Raw genomic sequence first — 15,517 nt, 5'->3', positions numbered from 1 at the left:
ATTTTTAGAAAATAATAATTCATGATTCACCCTAATGATTTACACGTTTTGCACTAACTTATGTTACATCAATCTATGTAAAAAAATTGAAATAATAATTCATAATTCACCCTAATGATTTACACGTTTTGCACTGACTTATGTAACATTAACCTATGTAATAATAATTAAAAATAATAATTCAAAATTCACCCTAATGATTTACACGTTTTGCACTGACTTATGTAACATTAACCCTATGCAATAATAATTTAAAATAATAATTCAAAATTCACCCTAATGATTTACACGTTTTGCACTGACTTATGTAACATTAACCTATGCAATAATAATTTAAAATAATAATTCAAAATTCACCCTAATGATTTACACGTTTTGCACTGACTTATGTAACATTACCTATGCAATAATAATTAAAAAATAATAATTCAAAATTCACCCTAATGATTTACACGTTTTGCACTGACTTATGTAACATTAACCTATGCAATAATAATTAAAAATAATAATTCAAAATTCACCCTAATGATTTACACGTTTTGCATTGACTTATGTAACATTAACCTATGCAATAATAATTAAAAATAATAATTCCTAATTCACCCTAATGATTTACACGTTTTGCACTGACTTATGTTACATCAATCTATGTAAAAAAAATTACAAATAATTTATAATTCATCCTAATGAATAACACGTTATACACTGACTTGGAAAACAATGTAATGACAAAACATCTTGAAAAAAAATGTAATCACGAAGCACTTAAACATTTCATCTCGCATAACAATAATAACAAACTATTTAATTAATGTCACTGTTCACCGACTCTTTTTAATATACATTTCAAAAATGCAAAAAAAAAAAAAAAAAAAAAAAAAAAAATCCCTTTATGAGTCAAATTACAGGAATACAGTAAAAAATATTAACATCATCAAGAACATTTCTCATGAATCTCATTTTCATCGAATTATGACATTTTTCAAAACATTTTTTACTTTATTTTCCTTGTGAAATTTATTCGTCTAATAAAAAGCCGATTTCGCTTATAAAATGGCACAGCAGAAAAAAGCCTCTTAAACAGATATGAATTTTCAGATTACTGCACAAAAAAGAAAAAAATATTCTTTTGTAGATATTACTTGCAATTTTGAATTATATATACATACACATACACACACACACACACACACATATATATATATATATATATATCTACACACACACACATATATATATATATATATCTACACACACACACATATATATATATATCTACATATATATATATATATATATATGTATACATGTAATGTGTGTATATATATATATATATATATACATGTGTGTGTATGTATATCATCTCCTCCTACGTCTATTGACACAAAAGGCGTAGGTTAGATTTCGCCAGTCGTCTCTATCCTAAGCTTTTAAATCAATACTTCTCCACTCATCATCTCGTTACATAGTCCTCAGCCATATAGGCCTGGGTCTTCCAACTCTCCTAGCGATTTCTGGACCTCAATTAAATGTTTGGTGAACTAATCTCTCTTTTATTTATATATATATATACAGTATATATATATATATATATATATATGTATATGTATATATATATATATATATATATACATATATATATATATAGAGAGAGAGAGAGAGAGAGAGAGAGAGAGAGAGAGAGAGAGAGAGTGCGTGTGTGTGCGTGTGTGGGGGGGTTGGAAAAAAAAATGGTTTTTGCGATGAAACGTGAAATACCTCAGGCAAATATGAATCTGCGTAGCCAATTGTTTGTCATTTAGATATTGCCATAAATGCGAGAGTAATCATTAATCAAAACTGATGCAAATAATCATGATAAAACTGTAGAAAAAAAAAAAATTCCCGAAACCTGGAAAGTTCCTTCTCTATGAAGAAAAGTGACATGACCTTTCCCCGCGGCGACATATTGATTTCCGCATCAGTAAAGCGACGCCCCAAAATAAACCAACGAAATCAAGATCGCGATTATTCGCCCACTCTGAGTTCATCAAGCAAAACCGTCCCTCGTCCTATGTTTCAGTTCGTCGAGTAGTGAACTATGTGATGATAATACTTCTTAGGGTGTTTTAGGGCTGTGGTGGCCGATGTGGTAACGTCCCTGACTGCTGAACGCCAGACATGAGTTCGAGTCCCACTCAAACTCGTTAGTTTCTTTGGTCGCTGCAACCTCACCCTCCTTGTGAGCTAAGGATGAAGGGTTTAGTGGAGCCTATATGTCTGCTGGTCCTCCTTGGTCATAGCTTGGATAGAGAAGGGGCTTGGGTGCTTGTCAGTCTCTAGGACATTGTCCTGCTTGATAGAGCAATGTCACTGTCCCTTGCCTCTGTCATTGATGATCGGCCTTTAAATCTTTTATGGTGTCTGGTTTCAGTTCCAGTTTCATGAGAATAGATACTCACCAGAACTTCACCCGGGTAAGACCAACCTCAACTGTGGTGCCTAAGCACAGCAGTGGCATTCCCAGTAAACAGCTTAAACTCACGGTCCCAGGGTGCGATTGATTTAATGCCATGCGAATGCTAGGCGAACATGTTACTACTGTACTAGCCAGGAGGCTAAAAGTCACCTAATAGCTTCCTAACCTCCCCCACCGTGGTACCCAAGCACAGCAGTAGACTTCCCAGTAAATAGCTTAAACTCACGGTCCATGGCTGAGATCGACCTGCTGTCATGCGAATGCTAAGCGAACACGTTACTACTGTACTAGCCAAGAGGCTAAAAGCCACTTAATCAGTTCCTACCCTCCCCCACCGTGGTGCCCAAGCACAGCAGTGACCTCTCCAGTAAACAGCTTAAATTCACGGTCCCGGGCTGGGATCGATCTGCTGCCATGCGAATGGTAAGCGAACATGTTACTACTGTACTAGCCAAGAGGCTAAAAGCCACTTAATCAGTTCCTCCCCTCCCCCACCGTGGTGACCAAGCACAGCAGTGACCTCTCCAGTAAACAGCTTAAATTCACGGTCCCGGGCTGGGATCGATCTGCTGCCATGCGAATGGTAAGCGAACATGTTACTACTGTACTAGCCAAGAGGCTAAAAGCCACTTAATCAGTTCCTCCCCTCCCCCACCGTGGTGACCAAGCACAGCAGTGACCTTTCCAGTAAACAGCTTAAATTCACGGTCCCGGGCTGGGATCGATCTGCTGCCATGCGAATGGTAAGCGAACATGTTACTACTGTACTAGCCAAGAGGCTAAAAGCCACTTAATCAGTTCCTCCCCTCCCCCACCGTGGTGACCAAGCACAGCAGTGACCTTTCCAGTAAACAGCTTAAATTCACGGTCCCGGGCTGGGATCGATCTGCTGCCATGCGAATGGTAAGCGAACATGTTACTACTGTACTAGCCAAGAGGCTAAAAGCCACTTAATCAGTTCCTCCCCTCCCCCACCGTGGTGACCAAGCACAGCAGTGACCTTTCCAGTAAACAGCTTAAATTCACGGTCCCGGGCTGGGATCGATCTGCTGCCATGCGAATGGTAAGCGAACATGTTACTACTGTACTAGCCAAGAGGCTAAAAGCCACTTAATCAGTTCCTCCCCTCCCCCACCGTGGTGACCAAGCACAGCAGTGACCTTTCCAGTAAACAGCTTAAATTCACGGTCCCGGGCTGGGATCGATCTGCTGCCATGCGAATGGTAAGCGAACATGTTACTACTGTACTAGCCAAGAGGCTAAAAGCCACTTAATCAGTTCCTACCCTCCCCCACCGTGGTGCCCAAGCACAGCAGTGACCTTTCCAGTAAACAGCTTAAATTCACGGTCCCGGGCTGGGATCGATCTGCTGCCATGCGAATGGTAAGCGAACATGTTACTACTGTACTAGCCAAGAGGCTAAAAGCCACTTAATCAGTTCCTACCCTCCCCCACCGTGGTGCCCAAGCACAGCAGTGACCTTTCCAGTAAACAGCTTAAATTCACGGTCCCGGGCTGGGATCGATCTGCTGCCATGCGAATGGTAAGCGAACATATTATTACTGTACTAGCTAGAAGGCCAGAGCCACTTAATCGCTTCCTCCCCTCCCCAACCACTCCCCCACCCACTCCCCTTCCCTGGCGTCGTCCACTAAGTAAGTTGCAGCAGCAGATGGTCCCAATGCTAATGCAGGCTGGGACCTTGAGAGGCAAAACCATGTCTCATCTGAATAGAATCTTCGTCAGACCGAAGATCGCCTGATGATAGGATTAGAGCGAGGGAATAGTGAAGTGGCAGACTTCGATTTGAAGTCAAATGGGGCTTTGGTAATAAAAGAAGAGAGGTGTAAGGTAGGTTGGTCTCTTTCAAGCAATTTGCAAGTAAATATGTATCCAAGCTATATTTTACGAATTCGTATATAAGCATTTGTTCAAGTAGCAGTTACATCACGATGGATATGAATGTTAAAATTTTTAAAAACTAAAAGATTTTTTATTATTTCAGTCTCATATTCCTTAATATTTCTTTATTGCCATCTGATAATGGGATCAATCGATATACAAGAGGAAAGACTTTTAAAAGCTTCATTAAAATATAGTACATTGAATATTTTAATTTCATACTCTCATAAACTTGAATAACAGCGTGACTACATATCAGTTCAAAGGTTATGACAATGAAATCATACCTATCAGTAATAAATTAACTGTATACTAAGAATAAATCTTTTATAAGTGCAACTCGTAAATAAAATTTTTTTGATTATTACTCCCCTGCATATTGCGTAAGGATATTGAAATTAACATTAACGTTACTCCCATACAAAATTATATTTGGAATACCAAAATTAACATGATTCTCCATTACTCCCCTTATCAACTACCTGTTAAAACATAACGGTAATCAGCTAACTGAGCTTGATCTCCTCTCGAGAATAAACCATTTCCTAATACGGAAAAATGGTTCCATAATCGACAAACAATACGATTATATAAACAGAAAAACCTAATTTTCCTCTGAAGACTTCGCGCTCTTCAAAAGAAGTAAATATTTATCTAAACAACTTCCTTGGCATATATGTTTACACTAATTAATTCTCAGTAGCTTTATAAGGTCAAATACACTACCATCACTATTCACAGAGTTAAGAGATGGGGAAGATTAACATAAATGTTTACATAATATATAAACATTCCAAACGAAGATGATTGTGAAAAAATGGAGAAAAAACACAAGAAAAGTAAACAACTCTTCATGGTAGCAGTTTCTCAACTCCTGGGAGTTCCTTCAATATTTCAATAACCAAAACATTCCCAATGCAGCCGAATATCCTCCAACTAAGAAGAAGACGAAGAAGAAGAAGAAGAAGAAGAAGAAGAAGAAGAAGAAGAAGAAGAAGAAAAAGAAGAAGAAATAAAACTTCACGGAAGCAGTGCCACACATTTTGATTTTTCTTTAAAAATTCAATAATCTTAACACTCAAATATATGTAAATATCATCCAACAAAGAATAAGAAGAAATAAATAAATAAAATTGTATAGAGGCAGTACCACGTCATCCTGGTTTTTATTTAATATTTCAACAATCAGATATTTACATATATGTAAATAATATTCTACAGGAAAAAAAGGTAAGAGAATAGTTAAAATAAAAATAAATAAATAAATAAAATTTCCTTGAGGAAGTAACACATTTTGGCTTTTCTTTAATATTTTAGTATTCAAAACGTTCATATAAAAATTACAAATCTAAACATGAAAACATACAGTGTATATATATATATATATATATATATATATATATATATATATATATATATATATATATATATATATATATATATATAATATAGAAACAGTACCAAAACTAGGTTTTCCTTGAAAATTTCGTTAATCATAATATTCTAATGTATGTAAATATAATCCGAATGAAATCACAAAAAGAAGAAACAAATAAACAATTATCATCAAGCAAAAATACCAAAAAGACAAAAAACAAATAAAACTATATAGAAACAGTACCAAAAACACCTATGTTTCACATTATAATTTCATGATCACGACATCCGAAACCGTAAGTGAATCCCCACCAACAAAGAGGAAGAAGAAATAAATAAACAAACACCCCTTGCAGAGGCAGTAGTATCTCAACTTCCCAGGCCCTCAGGTGATGCAAAGAAAGAGGAGAAAACTCCATCTTTAATAGTAAGTGGGAAGGAAGTCGAGGGGAAAGGGGGGGGGGGAGGGGGAGGGGGTGTTCTCATCAATACAAGGAGCATTATTGGAAAACTTCCCTTATGGAAGGGTCCAATACTTTTCTCACTGCCTTTATATGGATTGTTTTATTGCTGCTACTCCTGGCCGACACCGGACTTCTTCTGTTGTTGCCTTATTTTTTTTTATCCTCTTTCCATGACGTGTTAATGGTTTGGTTGGCATTCAATTCTTTATTGTAAATTTTCAGTCTTTTAATATAAATTCTTGAGACTTTTTTCATTATGACTTCTCAGACTTTCTTTCTATAAATTCTCCGACTTTCCTATTATAAATTCTAAGACTTTCTTATAAATTCTCAGACTATTTTATTAAGATTTCTCATACTTCCTTTTTATAAATTCTCAGACTTTCCTATTAAAATCCTAAGACTTTCTTATTATAAATTCTAAGACTATCTTATTATTTCTCACTTTCTTTCTATAAATTCTCAGACTTTCCAAGTATGAATTCTAAGACTTTCTTATAAATTCTCAGACTATTTTATAAAGATTTCTCAGAGTTCCTTTTTATAAATTCTCAGACTTTCCTATTAAAATCCTAAGACTTTCTTATTATAACTTCTAAGACTATCTTATTATTTCTCAGACTTTCTTTCTATAAATTCTCAGACTTTCCTATTATGAATTCTAAGACTTTCTTATAAATTCTCAGACTATTTTATAAAGATTTCTCAGAGTTCCTTTTTATAAATTCTCAGACTTTCCTACTAAAATCCTAAGACTTTCTTATTATAAATTCTAAGACTATCTTATTATTTCTCAGACTTTCTTTCTATAAATTTTCAGACTTTCCTATTATAAATTCTAAGACTTTCATATAAATTCTCAGACTATTTTATTAAGATTTCTCAGACTTCCTTTTTATAAATTCTCAGACTTTCCTATTGAAAATTCTAAGACTTTCTTATTATAAATTCTAAGACTATTTCATTATGATTTCTTAAACTTTCTTTCTATAAATTCTCAGACTTTCCTATTAAAAATTGTAAGAATTTCTTCTTATAAATTATCAGACTATTTTATTATGATTTCCCAAACAGCTTTTTTATAAATTCTCAGACTTTCCTATTATAAATTCCAATACTTTCTTATTATAAATTTCAGACTATTTTATTATGATTTTTCACACTTTCTTTTTATAAATTCCCAGACTTTCCTATTATAAACTCTAAGGTTTTCTTATTATAAATTCTCAGACTATTTTATTATGATTTTCAGACTTTCTTTTTTATAAATTCTCAGACTTTCCTATTAAAAATTCTAAGACTTTCTTATTATAAATTCTAGGACTATTTTATTATGATTTCCCAGACTTCCTTTTTATAGATTCTCAGACTTTCCTATTATAAATTCTAATACTTTCTTATAAACTTCAGACTATTTTAATATGATTTCTCAGACTTTCTTTTTATAAATTCCGACTTTCCTATTATAAATTCTCAGACTATTTTATTATGATTTCCCAGACTTCCTTTTTATAAATTCTTATACTTTCCTATTATAAATTCTCATACTTTCTTATAATAAATTTCAAACTATTTTATTATGATTACTCAGACTTTCTTTTTATAAATTCCCTGACAGTCCTATTATAAATTCTAAGACTTTCTTATAAATTCTCAGACTATTTTATTATGATTTTCAGACTTTCTTTTTTATAACGTCTCAGACTTTCCTACTATAAATCCTCCCTTTCTTATTACAAATTCTTAGACTTTCCTACTATAAATTCTCTCTTTATTATAAATTCTCACTTCATCATAAATTCTCACTTTTCTACTATAAACTCACTTTATTATAAATTCTCAGTCTTTTTTACTATAAATTTTCAGACTTTCCTATTATAAATTCTCACTTTATCATAAATTCTCAGTCATTCCTATCATAAATTCTTCTTTCTTTATAAATTCTCACACTTTCTTGCTATAAATTCTCAGACTTTCCTATTATAAATTCTACCATTCTCATAATAAATTCTCCCTTTCTTATTATAAATTCTCAGATTTCCTAGACTTTCTTACAACAAATTCTCAGACTTACTATCAATTCTCAGATTTTCCTATCATAAATTCTCAAACTTTCCTATCATAAATTCTAAGACTTTTTATTACAAATTCTCTGACTTCCTTCCAAAGTCCTGACGATGTTTTGCTTTAAAGAAAGCACCTCTCATATGATATAATTGAAAGATCTCAAATTTGTTTGAAAATAATGTAATTAAAAATTAGACTTTTTCTTATAATTGTGGATTCAACTACGGAAATTATTTTGATACAGGATAATCTTTAGGTAACATTTGTATTACTACACGTATCCAGTAAAATGGACGACTATCTTCAAGCAATTTTACAATTGCATCTTACTTATATCAAATACGTATTTTGTGCCATTAACCCTGGATAGGTACGGTGGGTCGTTTGCGACCCCGAGCGTCAAAAAAAAACAGGTTTTTCTCACGTGACTCACCCCCGTGACTGAATTTGTGGGTGATCGACCTGCAGGAGGTGTCTCCCCTACACGCTCTAGTAGTGTCCAGATGTGCATTGCTGTAGCTGTACTCCTTCCCCGATTTCTGAGACGCATCGGGGTCGTTCGCGTCCGAGTTTACCCTTCTAGGGTAGTTTGCATAATTATCAAAGTTATTACGTATTATGAAATTGTCGTAGAATGGTGCAACTTGTATAGGTTATCAGTTGTGGAAAGTCTTGGTGGATTGTTTGGCTACCATGTGCATGTTTTTTTTTTTTAGTTAAAATGTCGTTCATCACCACGAGGACCATTTTACCGCGAGTGTCCCTTTTTCATTTTTTTTCATTTTTTTGCCAAGTCATTTTTCCGTAAGATATTGCCAAATAGTGTCGTAAAACTTTTGCTTGTTTAGTGTTGGAAAGTGTGTCTAGATGATCTGGCTACCCATGCATGACTTTGTTTTTGTCAGATACGACGTAGTTATTGGTATATTGGGTATTTAACTGCGGTTACCAATTTCTGTTTTTTTTCAATATTTGTAAAAATTACTACGTAGTAAGGAATTGCCGTATATTATTCATTTTTTTTTCATGTTTATGTGTTAGAAAGTGTGCCTTGATGGTTGGGCTAACACGTGCATGTCTTTTTTTTTATCTGAGATGTCGTATATTAGAATGTCGGGCATTTTACCGCGAGTGTCCCTTTTTCATTTTTTTTCATTTTTTTGCCAAGTCATTTTTCCGTAAGATATTGCGAAATAGTGTCGTAAAACTTTTGCTTTTTTAGTGTTGGAAAGTGTGTCTAGATGATCTGGCTACCCATGCGTGATTTTGTTTTTGTCAGATACGACGTAGTTATTGGTATATTGGGTATTTAACTGCGGTTGCCAATTTCTGTTTTTTTTCAATATTTGTAAAAATTTACTACGTAGTAAGGAATTGCCGTATATTATTCATTTTTTTTTTCATGTTTATGTGTTAGAAAGTGTGCCTTGATGGTTGGGCTAACACGTGCATGTCTTTTTTTTTATCTGAGATGTCGTATATTAGAATGTTGGGCAATTTTCCGCGAGTGCCCCTTATTATTTGTTTTGCATTTTTTTGCTTAGTCATGTTACCGTAAGGAATTGGCAAGTAGTGTCGCAAAACTTATATTTTTATAGTGTTGGAAAGTGTTTCTAGATGATCTGGCTACCCATGCCTATTTTTTTTTTAGCCAGATATGGCGTATATATAAGTATGTGTTCGATTTTCCTGTGATTGCCATTTTTTCGTTTTTTCCCATTTCTTTCAAAATTACTACGTACTAAGGAACTATCACAGAGTAATATTTCATTTATATGTTTATTTGTCGGAAAATATGCCTTGATGGTTTGCCTAGCACGTGGCTGAAATTTTTTTTTTCTGAAATGCCGTATATTAGAATGGCCATTTTTCCACGAGTGCCCCTTTTTATTTATTTGCATTTTTTTGCTTAGTCATGTTACCGTAAGGAATTGGCAAGTAGTGTCGCAAAACTTATAATTTTATAGTGTCGGAAAGTGTTTCTAGATGATCTGGCTACCCATGCCTATCTTCTTTTTTTAGCCAGATATGGCGTATATATAGGTATGTGTTCGATTTTCCTGTGATTGCCATTTTTTCGTTTTTTCCCATTTCTTTCAAAATTACTACGTACTAAGGAACTATCACAGAGTAATTATTCATTTAGATGTTTATTTGTCGGAAAATGTGCCTTGATGGTTTGCCTAGCACGTGGCTGAATTTTTTTTCTCTGAAATGCCGTATATTAGAATGTTAGCCATTTTTCCTCGAGTGCTCCTTTTTATTTGTTTTGCATTTTTTTGCTTAGTCATGTTACCGTAAGGAATTGGCAAGTAGTGTCGCAAAACTTATATTTTTATAGTGTTGGAAAGTGTTTCTAGATGATCTGGCTACCCATGCCTATCTTTTTTTTAGCCAGATATGGCGTATATATAGGTATGTGTTCGATTTTCCGGTGATTGCCATTTTTTCGTTTTTTCCCAATTCTTTCAAAATTACTACGTACTAAGGAACTATCACAGAGTAATGATTCCTCTAGATGTTTATTTGTCGGAAAATTTTGTTTACTTTTTTTTTGATTGAATATCATCAAATTTTTTTAGCTAAAATATTGTTTTACATTTTTTTTTTCGATTTTATTTCCCTTCAAAAAAATTTTTTGGGGTCAGAATTTTAATTTTATAGTCGTAAAATAATCGACAATTATCCAGCAACCCACCATACAATTTTTATGCATATCCAATAATAATTAGATTAGTAAATAACACCTTGAAATTGACATACCCTTCCTACATTTCAAGTGGCAGATTAGGGAGTCTGAGTCAGTGTGGTTGGCGGCCATTTTGTGGACATATCCGAAGCGTAAGCTGCCCTATCTATATATATTCTTGTTCCCTATAGAATTTGTGATATTTTGGTATATTTTTACCTGCATAAATATCATATTATATATTAAATATATGTATTTTTTTACGGAATTTATAAGTACTCAAAAAATTACCTTTAGATATGGCCCCTGATATAAATGTAATTTACAAAATAATGAAGATTTTTTTACATATTTCTATTTTAGGATAACATATGTTTATTCCCTAAAAAAAATTAGCCACTTCCTATTTCATTTGGGTACCCAAAAAAATTCATGAAATTTGGACAAATTTTTTTGGCCAAAAAAAGTTACCCTTTTTTTCTCATTTCAGATCTTCACCTCCATGGGTCTGACTTCATCCAAAATACATCAAGATGTGTCCTAAACATTCAAGAATCAATTCCTAAAAGGATTTGTGTATATATGTATAAACTTTTTTTTATGAATTTTTATGTCAGGTCTTTTTTTTTTCTACTTAATTTTTTAAAATATTTATAATAAATAGTTTTTCTGCAGATGAGTAGTATTTATCTATACAGTTGTTTTAAGCATTCATTGAAGTTTTTTTTGGCAAAAGAAAAAAGGAGGTTACTGCACAAACTGATTTTTCAAGAATTTTTTTTGGCGTCGGGGTCGTTCGCGTCCGAGTATACCCTTAAAGGGGTGTCCGAGGACCGTACCTATCCAGGGTAGTTGTGATTACACACTTACATACACACATACACACACACACACACACACACACACACATATATATATATATATATATACATGCACATACAGTATACGAATATATACATATATACAGTATATATATATATATATATATACTGTAGATATATATATATATATATATATATATATATATATATATATACATATATATAGTATACTGTATATGCTGTATATATAAAATGCATACATATAAAACTCAAACACACACACACACACACACACACATATATATATATATATATATATATATATATATATATATATATATATATATATATATATACTGTAGATAGATATATAGACAAGACAAACAGATATATAGCTAACGTCCAAACTTCCTCGCCTGTCCACTCCACTCTCCGTCGAGAAAGGAGGTGGTTAGTTACGAATCTGTTGGCCCCAGCCAAAACAAAAAGGCACTTTTGCCTCTCACTGTAACCCAGTAAGCATAAAATACCGTTGCAGTTTTCAGGCCCTTACTGCGCCAGAGACTCCACCGAAGAGGAGAGTCTGTGGTTTTAGGAATCTGTTTATGAGGCAAACATTAAAAAAGAAGAGGAGAAAGAAGAAGAAAAATAAGTTTGGATAAAAAGGGACGCAATGCTGTTCGAAGATTCTTTGCAGATAATATTTTACTCTAATCAGTTTTAGTATTTTTTTTCTTTGTATCGATAATAGTAATTTATTTTGAATTCTTGTATTCAAGTTGTCATTATATTTCGTAATTTAATGTCATAAACTACCTTTAATAATAATGTAAATTACATCCATCAATCTTAATATTTTAAGTTCTTTATAGTAATTTATTTCGATTTTCTTGTATTTGATACATCATTATATTTCGTAATTTAATGTCCTAAACTACCTTTAATAATAATGTAAATTACATTCATCAATCTAATATTTTAAGTTCTTTATAGTAATTTATTTTGATTTTCTTGTATTTGATACATCATTATATTTCGTAATTTAATGTCCTAAACTACCTTTAATAATAATGTAAATTACATTAATCAATCTAATATTTTAAGTTCTTTATAGTAATTTATTTTGATTTTCTTGCATTTAATATATCATTATGTTTCGTAATTTAATGTCCTAAACTACCTTTAATAATAATGTAAATTACATTAATCAATCTAATATTTTAAGTTCTTTATAGTAATTTATTTTGATTTTCTTGCATTTAATATATCATTATGTTTCGTAATTTAATGTCCTAAACTACCTTTAATAATAATGTAAATTACATTAATCAATCTAATATTTTAAGTTCTTTATAGTAATTTATTTTGATTTTCTTGCATTTAATATATCATTATGTTTCGTAATTTAATGTCCTAAACTACCTTTAATAATAATGTAAATTACATTCATCAATCTAATATTTTAAGTTCTTTATAGTAATTTATTTTGATTTTCTTGTATTTGATACATCATTATATTTCGTAATTTAATGTCCTAAACTACCTTTAATAATAATGTAAATTACATTAATCAATCTAATATTTTAAGTTCTTTATAGTAATTTATTTTGATTTTCTTGCATTTAATATATCATTATGTTTCGTAATTTAATGTCCTAAACTACCTTTAATAATAATGTAAATTACATTAATCAATCTAATATTTTAAGTTCTTTATAGTAATTTATTTTGATTTTCTTGCATTTAATATATCATTATGTTTCGTAATTTAATGTCCTAAACTACCTTTAATAATAATGTAAATTACATTAATCAATCTAATATTTTAAGTTCTTTATAGTAATTTATTTTGATTTTCTTGCATTTAATATATCATTATGTTTCGTAATTTAATGTCCTAAACTACCTTTAATAATAATGTAAATTACATTAATCAATCTAATATTTTAAGTTCTTTATAGTAATTTATTTTGATTTTCTTGCATTTAATATATCATTATGTTTCGTAATTTAATGTCCTAAACTACCTTTAATAATAATGTAAATTACATTAATCAATCTAATATTTTAAGTTCTTTATAGTAATTTATTTTGATTTTCTTGCATTTAATATATCATTATGTTTCGTAATTTAATGTCCTAAACTACCTTTAATAATAATGTAAATTACATTCATCAATCTAATATTTTAAGTTCTTTATAGTAATTTATTTTGATTTTCTTGTATTTGATACATCATTATATTTCGTAATTTAATGTCCTAAACTACCTTTAATAATAATGTAAATTACATTCATCAATCTAATATTTTAAGTTCTTTATAGTAATTTATTTTGATTTTCTTGTATTTGATACATCATTATATTTCGTAATTTAATGTCCTAAACTACCTTTAATAATAATGTAAATTACATTAATCAATCTAATATTTTAAGTTCTTTATAGTAATTTATTTTGATTTTCTTGCATTTAATATATCATTATGTTTCGTAATTTAATGTCCTAAACTACCTTTAATAATAATGTAAATTACATTAATCAATCTAATATTTTAAGTTCTTTATAGTAATTTATTTTGATTTTCTTGCATTTAATATATCATTATGTTTCGTAATTTAATGTCCTAAACTACCTTTAATAATAATGTAAATTACATTAATCAATCTAATATTTTAAGTTCTTTATAGTAATTTATTTTGATTTTCTTGCATTTAATATATCATTATGTTTCGTAATTTAATGTCCGTGATTACCTTTAATAATAATGTAAATTATATTAATCAATCTTAATATCTTCATTTTTTTTTATTCGATAATAGTAATTTATTTTGATTTTCTTGTATTCGATATTTCATCATTATATTTCCTAACCTAATTTCCCAAATCTTCTTTGATAATAATGGAAATTTAAAAACAATCACAATCTATATAAATCAATCTTTTTTTTTTTATTCGATTTAATAGTAATTTATTTTGATTTTCTTGTATTCGATATTCCTTAATCTAATTTCCTAAATCACCTCTAATAATAATGTAAATTCCACTAAAATATGAATCTATATGAAAAAGAAAAACAGATAAATTTGACGACAATGGATGTATGTAATTGTAAAGGAATTGTAACATTACAGGATTACGAGGAAAATTTGTCTCTTTACTATTTCTCTGGTCACTGAATCTCTTTCTCGTCCAGGCAGAGGCGTCCTCTATGATAACGAAACAATTTAATCCACATGTTTAAAAATCCCTTTTATGCTCTATATTAATAATAATAATAATAATAATAATAATAATAATAAAAAGATTTGTATAAGAATCCTTATAACTATAGTTGTTTTCTTTTCCTATCCAGTAAAACAGAAGAGAAGTCTACGCGCATTACTTTACTCTGATTGTCTTACTATATAATAAGGATGAAATTCTTTTGCTATTACTTACATTCATTCATGTTCTTTATTCATCGTCTTTATGTAGAGCAGAATAATTATCATTCAATATACAGTAGGGCAAGGAAATCAATAAATACCATAATTGAATAAAGTTAAAATACGTTATAATTCACGGGTAGAGGCAAAACGCATGTCACATATAAACAGTAAATTGTAGTCCAGTATGTTAAATTCCCGTAAACTAGGCAAAATCAAGTCTATCTTAAACAAGAATCTCTCTCTCTCTCTCTCTCTCTCTCTCTCTCTCTCTCTGTCTCGATGAATTAATTATCTCAGCTTTCTATTTATAT

General features: G+C 30.9%; 2 protein-coding genes across 4 annotated transcripts in view; both read left to right on the top strand.

Moving 5' to 3' along the window:
• LOC137657182 (myb-like protein D) overlaps nucleotides 1-5,376 on the top strand; it is a 111,743-nt gene extending 106,367 nt beyond the window's left edge. The window contains exon 2 of the mRNA XM_068391527.1: nucleotides 5,282-5,376. Coding sequence (XP_068247628.1) covers nucleotides 5,282-5,376 — 95 coding nt within the window. The remainder of the gene's footprint in view (nucleotides 1-5,281) is intronic.
• LOC137657633 (band 7 protein AGAP004871-like) overlaps nucleotides 1-15,517 on the top strand; it is a 980,999-nt gene that overhangs the window by 248,914 nt on the left and 716,568 nt on the right. The window lies entirely within an intron of this gene.

This window comes from Palaemon carinicauda, chromosome 18 (genome assembly GCF_036898095.1).
Source record: "Palaemon carinicauda isolate YSFRI2023 chromosome 18, ASM3689809v2, whole genome shotgun sequence".
Lineage (NCBI taxonomy): Eukaryota > Metazoa > Arthropoda > Malacostraca > Decapoda > Palaemonidae > Palaemon > Palaemon carinicauda.
Note: the sequence above shows the minus strand (reverse complement) of the source record. Positions and strands in the feature narration are given on the sequence as shown.